The 12,925-nt window shown below is 38.7% G+C and overlaps 1 protein-coding gene across 1 annotated transcript in view; it reads right to left on the reverse strand.

The window, feature by feature from the left end:
- LOC124797858 (phosphatidylinositol glycan anchor biosynthesis class U protein) overlaps positions 1-12,925 on the reverse strand; it is a 96,499-nt gene that overhangs the window by 54,401 nt on the left and 29,173 nt on the right. Inside the window, exon 3 of the mRNA XM_047260929.1 lies at positions 11,329-11,533. Coding sequence (XP_047116885.1) covers positions 11,329-11,533 — 205 coding nt within the window. The remainder of the gene's footprint in view (positions 1-11,328; positions 11,534-12,925) is intronic.

Here is a 12,925-nt window from a genome sequence, read left to right on the forward strand (position 1 = left end):
ACAGGGAGTGGATGCAAGAAGGCTGGGTTAGAGTCATTTGGAGCAACATGACTAAGATTATCATCTTTGGTGGCAATGGAATTAAGTTGGATTGCCCCCGAACAGGAGAGACTTATTGCCTGAGTGCACCACTGCCACTACAAAGTATTTCACGTGTCATGGTTTGCGACTGCATGGTAGGACATGACACTGGGCATCTTCAGGTATTACAGGGCTAGATTAATATCAAAAATTACCAAGAAACAATCTTAGTGTTGGAACTGCTGCCTCTATCCACGATTGGTTTCAAGGTAACAACAATCAGTGCACCTTTCAGCAAGACAGTGAGTCATACCACAGGCTAGAATCAATAAGGAAACATTAGCTGACCATTGCATCAGTGTGCTGACTTAGCCTAGCAACAGCCTCATCCTCAATCCAACTGAGAATTTAGAGGTGAAGGCTGAAAATTATGATTTCACAGCAGAAGCACAGTAACAACAGGGAGATACTAGAGGACATAATCAATTAGCAGCTCACGGTTATCTAACCACAAGATGTCCAACATTTGATACACTCCATACCAAGCACAACTAGGGCAGTGATTAAATTGAAAGGATATCCCATGAAATACCTATAAGCTTTGGAAAAACATTTGTACCAAATAATTTGTAATTTTCTGAATTTGCTGGGTTGTGAGTAATTTGTTTTATTTTTAGTTAAATTTTCATATTTTAACTCAAATTTTCAAACAGCGCACATCAGTGCATGTTTCCTGGAATTTTACAATAAATTATAATGTATATTTCAACTAAAACATACACCTCAATACAATATTCAATGACTCTCTACAAAGTGTCTAGAATTAATGCCACTGCTATACAGTAGCTTTACTTAACCTTTTAACTGGTCTAGACATGTTAACATGCACCACTGTTCCTGTCCCTAGGAGCTCCAATTTGTTTGAGTGCACCGCTGGTCTTCTGCCAAGTGCTCTAAATATGATAATGCACATCACCCTGCCTACCCCTGGTGCTCCAGATGTGTAAATAAGCACTGCTGCTTAGACACCTTTGTGCTCAGAGTGGTGATGCACATTGTCCTATTTCTGCCCAAGAATTTTATCAGTTGGAGGCCCCTGTTTGCTACTGTGTTTGGGTTTTGCTGTTTTCTTCTTGTGTTTTAGTTACTGACTATTGACTTACATTTGTTTATACGAGGAAAATGGCATGACGTCAGTTGTACAGAGCGAGAAATCAGACTTCCACTAGAAGCCCCTTTGAAAATGAATTCTTTAAATGTTATAATTCAGCAGAATCTCTAAGTGGCAGTCCTGATCTGTGTACATCAGCTGGTGCAATACACCCGTCTGTTTCTACAAGAGATGAAAATTGTTGACAGTCTGAAGTGAGAGTGAAATGACTGAGAAAAAGAGCATGCAGTATCAACATGTTTGACTGGATGAAAAGTAAGTTTAATGCCTTTGCGAAAGCCATTACCAATACAGCTTCTGGGAACATACTGGTACGCGGCCTATACTGCTCCTCATATTTGTACAGAAGCTCCGATGAAATCTGTAGTACATGAATATGACAGATTTTATTTCTACAGATTAAGAGCATTCTTGACTGTCAATATGAAAAGAAACAGGATCTAAGGAATTGTATTCTTTCATCGTTATCTGTATGCTCATAGCTTGTGTGAAGAAGCTGGAAATGAGTAACTACTGAGCCACAGACATGGATGGCGCGCGACCACTGCCTCTGGCTGCCGAGGCAGTCTTTTTGTTGTGCCTAGATGTGACTCAACAACTATGCTACAAATAATTTTTGTATGTCTCATACTAAATAGGTATTACAACTTCAGAAATGTGGAAAAATGTTTCAAAGTCAGGCACTCTCTTTGTTCAAAAACCTTTTACATCTGCTGTATGTACACTGCTGTAAAAAAAAAAAAAAAAAAAAAAAAAAAAAAAAAAAAAAAAAAAAAAAAAAAAAAAAAAAAAAACCCTTTAAGAGGTTTCCAATTCACTCTAGATTTATTGTTGCAACAATGTATATGGACTACATGAAATGATTACATTTACACATCAATAGCACAATCCGTTCTGAGGTACCAGGTATCGAATCATGCTGAAGCACTCAAATTAGTACATGATGTAGCCTCCACTGGCAGCCAGTCAATCGTACAGATGAAAAATACAGGGTGTACATAAAGTCCGGGAACACTTTCTATTATTTATTGCACAAGAACTAAACATTGTACAGATGTGATACATATTGCCTTTTGAAGAGAAACTCTGAAAGGTTTTTTTTTACAAACATTCAATATGCGAACCATGAGTGACCCGGCAGACGTCAGTACGGTAACTGAATTCTTGTCGTACCTGTCCTAGCATGGCGTCGTCAACTGTAGCAGTCATTTCCTGTATTCTATCCCGGAGCTCTGCTACATCACGTGGTAGAGGCGGTACATACACCAGATCTTTAATGTGTCTCCACAGAAAATAGTCACACAGAGAGAGATCTGGTGATTGGGGAGGCCATTTCATTTCATGAAACAGCTCAGCTGTCCCCTTCTGTAGCACAGCCGATCCATCGATGCGGCAGCTCAGTGTTCAGGTACCCATGAACTTCGCAGTGAAAATGGGGTGGAACTCCATCCTGCTGAAAGACGAACGGAGAGCCATTGCTACAACATCTCCAAGTAGGAATATCCAGTGACAGTGCTCTCGGCAAAGAAGAATGGCCTGTACAGTTTTCGATGTGACAAGGCACAAAAAGCATTTATCTTTGGGGAATCACGCTCAAATTCAATGCATTCACATGGTTGCTTTGTACCCCAAATTTGACAATTATGCCTGTTCACTTTCTCATTAGTGTGAAAAGTGGCTTCGTCGCTAAAAACTAAGCAATCAACAATGCCATCCCCATCCTCATTCAGTTGTTGCAACTGCGATCAAAACTCAAAACGCTTGTCTTTGTCGTCATCATTGAGCTTCTGCACTAGCTCCAATTTGAATGTCTTCATAGACAGCTTCTGTCGCAGGACTTTCCACACTGCCATTGGAGCCATTTTGAGTTCCCTGGATGCACGACTCACCAATTTCTTTGGATTCCTTATGAATGTCTCTCGTATGCACTCCACATTCACTTCAGTCACACTGAGATGTCTGCTTCTCTTTGCCAGGCACAAGCAACCTGTCGTAATTATTTTGTTGTGGGAGTGGTAAATGGCCTTCCTTGTTGGTGGCTTCTTACCGTACTTGGTTCTAAAGACCCGTGGAACAGCTGTAGCACACTTGACTTTGTCGAACTCCAACACACCGAAAGCTTGCCCTGCACCTGAACTCGCCATGTTTGCGACTAGCGCTGACTATCGGCGGATTACCAAACTACACTGCGGCGGTATACATGAAAAAAACTCTTAGGGTTTCTTTCCAAAATGACATATATATGATATCTGTACAATGTTTGGTTCTTGTGCAATAAATAATTAAAAGTGTTCCCAGACTTTATGTACACCCTGCACTGTTATGGGATACATTGTCACACCTGCTCGACCTGTTCACGTAGTTCCATAAGAGTTGTTGGTTCACGAGCCAATTCTCGTCCCATCATATCCCACACATGCTTGATTGGTGACAAGTCCAGAGATCACGCTGGCCAGGGTAGTTTCTCCACATCTTGCAGAGCACATAGAGTTTCATGGGCAGTATGTAGGTGAACATTATCCTCTTAGAACAACACATCACCTTCCTATTGCAAGAATGGTAAAAGAATGGGTCTAATAACAATCTGCTTAGTGCCTAGGGTGAGGCCAATGCTTGATTGCAAATCAATCTACAGGACAACACTCATTATGATTAGCTTTGGTTGTAGCTACACTGTATGCGTGTTAATTTACACCATTAACTCTTCCAATTTGCATGTTCGTGGTACTAAACAGTGAAATATCTATTGGCTGGCTACATCCTACGCTGTGAATATCTGTTATCATTGGCTGGTGAGATCACGTGACATGAGCTATGGTTGGCTGATAAAAGTGCATCACAAACTCGATTTCAGTGCTTCAGAAACTAATGTGGAATTTGAAATTGTTCTTTTGTAATAAGAAGATACTCAATGTGCATGTTGCTGCGCAGCAAAGATCTTTCCAAAATATATTATTTTTTTTTTACTGTGTGTCATTTCCTGAAGTGCCACGAAGTTCTGTGCCAGTGTATAAGACCTTTGCCATTAAAAGAACTGGTAAGTTTTACAGCTCTGAGGAAAAGTAGACTGTCACTTAACATGGAAAAAAATGTGTTTTCATCAAGAAGAAGGGTATTTTCACTCAGGAAAAAGTATATTTTTGCTGGGAAATCCAGGAAAAATCTGGCATCCCCCCCCCCCCTCCCCCCGAATATACACCCTACTGCTGTGTGGACGTCCAGGACTTCGTCTACAGGTGAGAGACTGTTCATGTGACCTCTGATTCCAGCATCATTGCACAACTGATGCAGCACATCCAACTTGGGTGGCAATTCTCTGGAAGCACCATCCTGTCACACGGAAGGCCACAGTTTGACCGCTTTTAAACTTGCTTAGTTTGCTGTAGGAAGCATGCCTGCTTACTTGCTTCACATCTTTACATCACCCTCATCTTTCCTGCTGTGAGCATTTCATATTAAAGGGTAGACACAGATGGCATTATGGTAGCTATGCCACTACATTATCTTTTTATGGACGACATTGAAACCATTATCAGTACATCTAATATCCCACAGGTGGCATACGCCCTAATCAGGTCAAAATTGACATTATCTTTCAGGGGTACTAATTTATTTATGTATTTTTATTTCTTTCCCTAGTAGTGTATTTTCCACCCTTCTTTTTGATCTGGGTTTTGGACAGACACTGAAAAAATTAAAAACATATTTTAATGTTTTTTCCATTTAGTTTAGAGAAGTATCAATGTAAATTCATCTTTCATGTCTCATCACTGATGGTTAATTGAGGAAAGAAACCTGTCTTGACTAGCTTTGTGATCAGGTCCAGATGACTGTGGGATGCTGAGCAATCACTACATCATCCTCTGCATTGCATGTTCTGCATTTGTGCCCAATTTCTCTGTGCAGTTTATATTTGGAGCAAATTTTGAGTGTTTACTTTCAGTATTTGGAAAATCCATTGCAGTAAACTATAGACACTCCTTGTCATCATAATGCCTTCCTCTGTACTTAGTATTGTGCCAGTGCGGCCCTTACGTAAGTTGCGATCTGCAACACAGTGCGATTACTTTATTCACTTACTAGCCTTTCGGTAATTCTTTTCCATCTCAAATATTTCTGTGACATTAGAGGTGATAAACATCAATTCACAGTCCTGTTTTTGTTCCAAAACTACTTTGCTTGGATTGAGTATACTGTTTGAAAAGTAATCTTCCCTTGAGACAATTGGCTTTTGTCCATGAGTAGCTTGTAATATGTTTGAAACACACTGTCAAATGTTTACAAACTTCATTAACAGTATTTCGAATTTTGAATAAACTGTATTCTTTCTTACTGGCAAAATTTTCATTGTAGTGTGTGTGTGTGTGTGTGTGTGTGTGTGTGTGTGTGTGTTTGTTTTACATAAATGAAATAAAATTATGCTTAAGTATCTTTGGAAACCTAGACTGCTTGGTTTTAAAAAATATTTCCTAGGAAATTTTGTTGGTCTTGTGGGCTTGAAATGTTGTAGCAAACTGCAAAGAGTTTTCCATCTCCTTTAAAAGGTGATATCATAAGCATTATTATACTAGCACAGATTAACAGGAAAGACTAGCCATGTCAGATTACAGAGTGGTTATGTCTCGAGTTATGTAGGAGAAACAAAAATTAAGCATCATTGTGCCAAATAATGCTTAGTTTCAGTCGGTCAGCCATTTACAATTCAGGAGTAGTAATTCGAAATTAAAGAAACCTTAGATATGCTACTATACAGGACAGCAACATTTGTGCCTTTAATACACTGCTTACACAATATATTTATTGACAGATGAACACAGTCTAACAAATAAAACAAACATCAAATCAACATGCAACTCTCATGAAAAAAATTCAACAAACTGGAGTGAAGAAGTTCTTACTGTGGTGTATAATAAATGTTGAGCACTGCAGCCGACATTAATGTTAATGAAAACCACCTCAGCTATATTATTACACATTACATATTTATTATGTTCTGACCAGTTTCGTTCATGGAACACCTTCAGATTACCTGCTGTGAAATAAACCACTAAATTAGGCTAAAGCTACAATGCCTTAATGAACAAAATAGACAACTCACAGTGATAACAGCCTTATACTAAATCCTCACTGAGTTCTGCTCAAGTCATGACACAAATCATCTGGTTGTCATATGTAATGTTGAAGAACAAATCCATAAACAATGCTCATAAACATTTTGCCGACCGCCTGGCAGGAGTATAGTACGCAGATACAGCTACTCCATGACAGAGGTAAACATATAAACTTAATACTTGGTCTCAGACGAGTGCAATACTCAACTGTGTGATCTTAATCATTACAAGCAATGATGAAACCTTAAATAATGAACTGACATCAAAGAGTACACAATCCAAACAACTAAAACAGAGAAACAAACAAAAGTTAGCAACTCAATTATGCACAATAACAAGGAATCAGGTGATAGTACTTATACCCAACAATATCATCATTAGACAGCTATGACAGTAAGTGAATAATTGTAAAATACAGTTGTAAAATAGTTATGTAAAACATATCAGGAATGGTAATTATGGTTTCTCAAATGATCATAAGTCATGAGTAACATATTTACAAAAACTCATTGTCTCTGAAAAACGTAAAAGAGCTAAAGCAACCAAACTGGTATTTTTTGCTGTATGTTATAACTACAAGTGAGCTGTGTTGAACTTACTATAATTATTTACAATGGAAGAGAACATATACCAATGGTTACACAAGTATCACCATTAGCTTGATGGTGTCATACAACTAATTGTACTATCGCTTGTGGAGTAATTACATACAACAGAAACACTAATTTTGATCATACAACCCTTTGTATAACCAAAATTAGTGATCATGGTTACAGAATAAAACCAGTTATAACAATCATCATCTTGTCACTGAACATATAAAAGAACTGAAAATAACTGAACTGGGTAGTTCTTGTGCATTGGTAACTTACTATAAGGGAGCTGGGCTGAAAAGTCGCTACATGCTTACAACTACCCAGTTCATCTCTCTTTTTTGGTTCTTTGGATTAATTGTGTACTCTTTGATATCAGTTCTGTACTTAAGGTTTTGTCATTGCTAGTAGCAATTATGGTCACACAGTTGACTATCATACTCGACTGAGGCCAAGTATTATGTTTACATTTTTACTTCGGTTGTGGAGTGGCCCCATCTGGACAGCTTACTGTACACATCAAGCCGTGCATGCTCACCATACTTTTGCCAGGTGGTTGGCAGAATGTGTATGAGAACAGTTTTTGGATTTGTTCTTTAACATCACATACAACAACCAGATCACTTGTTACACATTTAGCACAACTTATTGATGATTAAGCAAAAGGCTGTTTTTTGTCAGTTGCCTACTTTATTCAATAAGATGCTGCAGCTTTGACCTAATTCCCTGTTCTGTTTAATTAGATGCAACTGATCAGCTGAGATGGATTTCATTAATCATTAACAATAAACAGAGATACATTAGAGTGATGTGATAGTAAATTCCTTTCACATCTAAATGATGCAGAAGGACATTTTGAACTACAAAAACATTCCAACGAAAGCCGTGGTTTGTTTGAGTCTTTCTTGAGTTAGTATACAGTGAGGCACACATGGAGAAGAACAAGTATTAAAGGGTGAGTAGCCATAATGAAGCACTGAGCTACTTAGATAAATCAAAAAATGCACATTGTTTTTGTCACAGGGTACTAAAATTCTGTCTATAAACTTATTGAAATGACATAATTATCAGTTGAGAAAATTATTTCAATCGCCGAGTCTATGCAGAGAAGCTTTGAAAAGCACAAAGTGTCCCAAATACATATACACTCTCTATATGTATGTAACGCTGAGGTAACAGAAGTAATGGGACAGCGATATGCAAATACACAGATGGCAGTAGTATTGCATATACAAGGTATTAAAGGGCAGTGCACGGGTGGAACTGTCCTTTGTACATAGGTGATTCATGTGAAAAGGTTCACGACACGACTGTCTGCACAACAGGAATTAACAGACTCTGAACACAGAATGATAGCTGGAGCTAGATGCATGGGACATTAAATTTCGGAAATTATTGGGTAATTCAATATTTCGAGATCCGCTGGGTCAAAAGTGTGCCGAAAATACTAAACTTGAGGCATTATCAGTCACCACGGACAACCAGTGGTGATGACTTTTACTTAACAACCAAGAGCAGCCCTGTTTGCACAGAGTTGTCTGTGCTAACAGACATGCAACAATGCAACCACAGACATCAACAAGGGATGTATGACAAACATATCCATTAGGACAGTGCAGCGAAATCTGGTGTTCATGGGCTATGGCAGCAGACAATCAACGTGAGTGTCTTTGTTAATAGCACATCATCACCTGCAATGCCGCTGCGGGGCTCTTGACTATATCAGTTGGACCCTAGAAGACTGTAACACTGTAGATTTGTCAGATGAGACCTGATTTCACGTGGTAAGAATTGACAGTAGGGTTCATGTGTGGTGCAGATCCCATGAGAAGGTGCAGACCAAGCTGTCAACAAGGCACTGTGCAAGCTGGTGGTGGCTCCATAATGGTGTGGAATGTGTTTACATGGAACAGAATGGGTGCAATGATCCAGCTAAACCCATCATTGACTGGAAATGGTTATGTTCGGCTACTTGGAAGCCATTTGCATCCGTTCGTGGACTTCATATTCCCAAACAACAATGGAATTTTTAAGGCTGACACTGCACCATGTCACTGGACCATAATTGTTCACAATTGGTTTGAAGAACATTCTGGACAATTTGAGCAAATTATCTGGTCACCCAGATTGCTCGACACAAATCCCATATAACATTCATGGGACATAACTGAGAGGTCAGTTTGTCCACAAAATCCTACAACGGCAATGCTTTCATGATTATGAACTGCTATAGAGATAGCGTGGCTCAGCATTTCTGCAGGGGACTTCCAAATACTTGTTGGGTCTATGCCACATTGAGCTGCTGCAGTATGCCAGACCAAAGGAGGTCCAACATATTATGAGGTATCCCATGACTTTGGTCACCTTAATGACAAGGCACTTAGTGGGCAGGTAGCTGGATTACCAATAATGATTCTCTGGCCAACATGGTAAGTGGCAATCCCTTCTGCAGCAGTCAAATAGTTAATTATTCTCTCTCTCTCCCCCCCCCCCTCCCTCCTCCCCCCCCCCCCTCCGGACCCCACCCCTTTTGATATTATCCTCAACATGGACATTTTTTTTATCAATCCAGGTTACATTTACAAAAGTTGCAGAGCTGTATGTTTAAGAAGCTCTGTAATGTGCCACTTTCAGTTTAGCTTTTTACCAATAGAAACACATTAGAATTTAGAATATTCTGTTTCATTTAGTGATTTACCCTAATGCACTACTTAAAATGGTGTGGTCATGTACTGTGCACTACAGAGTGCATGTATCATGTTTGGCCATTAGGTTTTATTATAATAGTTCATTTTTAGCAAAAGAAATCTATTTCTGCTTCCTGAATATATGATGGCAGATCATTTATACATAAACAGAACAACAGCAGACCCAACATAAATCCTTGTGGTGCACCTATAGTTATTATTCCCTGTTCTGAAGATGCTGTTTTGTTGTGCATACTACTTGCCTTTCTTAATATGACATTTTCCAAGTAACTTTATACTATAGGTATTTTGGCCTTAGTTTGTGATGTGGCGAATAAGAAGAAAACTCAAGAATTATTTCACACAATTACATATGGAGTTGGCTTTTGATACTGCATGATCACAAAACTATGAGCTCATTCTAAACCTGCAAACTACCTGTTTAGCAATGCAAAAACCACAAAAAATAACTGTGCAATCCCCCATTGACTAACAATGGAACAAGTAAGGCACACATACTGGATTAACTTGGGAGAAATCTGCCTCAATTTCACAAATGACACTATTTCTGTAGTGTTTCAACTTTGTCTTAACTGACAGTCATAGAGATTCATTTCAATGTGACAGGAATGATGAATAGTCAGATAAACTTTAGACAACAATGAAATATTGATGTGTAACAGGAAGGTAGGTAAGGCTATTGATAGAAACTGACAGGTGAAACTCATCCCTATTTATGTTCTGAAAACATATCCAAAATGATGATGTAGCACACAATTGGAAACAATTTCACAAATCGGCAAATCCATCAACCATACCTCACAGGTGTCATTCATAAAATGACCAACCTGCAGTAACTAACATACTGATTGAATTGTTGATAACCAGTGAAAAGGGCTTCTGGCCTGAGTAACTGAGCTTTTCATTCCTTTGACAGGTATGTATGTTAAGCAAAAGCTGCATAATGTATCACATCAACATCACAGGCAGATGAGATAAACTGTATGGCACAGGAGAATTTGCATTGAAAGAAAGGTAATTTCATGTGCCCTTGTAAAACCTGTTCCTGGTGTTATAATGTCTTTGGTGACTGGTTACATCCAAACAGAATGCATTTGCCCCTAGTATCAATGAAATCTTGCATTGCATCAAATACAACCATTGGACAACATCAGTGGTCAAATGATATTAAGCACAAGTTGTGAGTTTTCAAATATTCTCCCCCAACTCAACAGATCTGAATTAGGTTGAGCATCTGTAACACTTCCACAGGTCACTTTGTGTGTATCTACTTTATATCAATAGTGAAGACTGCATTACACTTATGCACATATCACATAAAATGACCTTTAGATAACTATATGGAAGACACAAGGACACCCAATAGACATTATTCATCAACGATACAGCAAATATTCAAAAAAGAAATATGAACAGATAGGTAACAGTTTCTAAATTGCAACACACAATAATTTATTTGAATTCCTAAGAAAATTTGAATCAGTTTTTAAATTGTACACTGACTACTGCAAATCTTGCATTTTCTTAATATCAAATGAGTTATTATTTATTTATGAATAGCTGAAACACTTGATGCATTCCAATATCTATCTACAATTACCTTTATACACTAAGGAAAAAAGTTTAGACATAATTAGACATAATCAAGGTGCTACTAACAACAAAAATATTAGTCAACTGTAACTGTAAGCAGGTTATGTATTGAGAAAAAAAGTGTTACATACCAGTGCACATTGATGCTAAAGCATATGCCAACAATAAATTTGAAAACACTGTAGTTGTTCGACCTACACAGTTTAAAATAATATATGGGTTAAACAGGTACGCTGAAAGAACGTAAAAAGGCACCATGTGGAAGTCATACGCTTTGAGGAGAAGATTCTTTGTGCCTGCTGCATATGTGTCTTTTTTTTCATTCTGTTTTAATTCCTGAGAACAAAAAATTGCAATAAGACAAAGTTCAACACAACTATCCAAAACCACATACAAACTTGACATATGGAGGACAAAAGTTATTAAAATAGAAAAGAAATTTTGCATTTATTTCTGTAAGTTAATTTACATACTTGGCGTTATAAGGAAATCACAATAATTCACCAGTTCCAGAAGGAAAATTCACTCCAACAAAGCAAAAAATTATGAGAATCACTGGCCAGTACTTATCTTTAAAAGATGAAATATTTAGTACTGCCAATTAGGCACATAAAAGTACACGAGATTATCTTAGCTTTCAGAAGCACGCACAAACAATCAAGCGTGTGTGCCGCACCCCCTCCCCCCACACACACATTAATAACAGCAATAACAAATAGCACAATACATGCTAGGGATGTGTACATAGGTACTGTGTGTGCTCTGGCAGTGAACTCAATTTTATAAGGTGAGCTACAGTTTTAACAACCTGTTTATTAGCCTTTAGTACAACACTATGTACACAATATAAATTGTTCTCTTCTCAACCCAAATATTGCTTCCAACATTGGACATCAAGCAACTGTAAGTGCAGGATGGAATAACAACAATATTATGGAACGCATGGACTGCTACTCACCATATAGAGGTGACCTGGAGCCACAGACAGGCATAACAAGAAGACTGCTGTACAGTTTAGCTTTCAGTCAAAAGGCCTTCTGAAAAAGAGCGCACATACAGGGTTTTGACTACATCTCGTCGTGCCCTCATATGAGGAATATGCAACTCACTATCCTTCCCATTCCTGCCGTAGTGGTATCCCACTGCCCACCAAACCTACACAAAACCCTTGTCCATCCCTACACAACCCCTGCTCCCAACCCCTTACCTCATGATTCATTACCCTCTAATAGATGTAGATGCAAGACCTGTCCCATACATCTTACCATCACCATCTACTCCAGTCTGATCCAAACATCAACTATCCCATTAAACTCAAAGCTACCTGTGAAACCAGTCATGTGATCTACAAACTAAGGGTCAACCACTGTGCCGCATTCTACATAGGCATGACAATCAACAAGCTGTATGTCCATATGAATGGCCACTGACAAACTGTGGCGAGCAAACAGCTGGACCACCCCAGTGCTGAGCACGCCATCAAACAAGACGTTCTTCATTTTCACGGCTGCTTCAGAGCCTGTGTCACCTGGATCCTTCCCACCAACACCAGCTTTTCTGAACTGCACAGGTGGGACCTTTTCCTGCGATACATCTTATGTTCCTGTAACCCATCTGGCCTTCAGCTTTTCTGAACTGCACAGGTGGGAGCTCTTCCTGCAATATACCATATGTTCCTGTAACCCTTCTGGCCTCAAACCTTTACCAGTCATTGTCCTTACCCATCTA

Source organism: Schistocerca piceifrons, chromosome 5 (genome assembly GCF_021461385.2).
Source record: "Schistocerca piceifrons isolate TAMUIC-IGC-003096 chromosome 5, iqSchPice1.1, whole genome shotgun sequence".
NCBI classification, from domain to species: Eukaryota; Metazoa; Arthropoda; class Insecta; order Orthoptera; family Acrididae; genus Schistocerca; species Schistocerca piceifrons.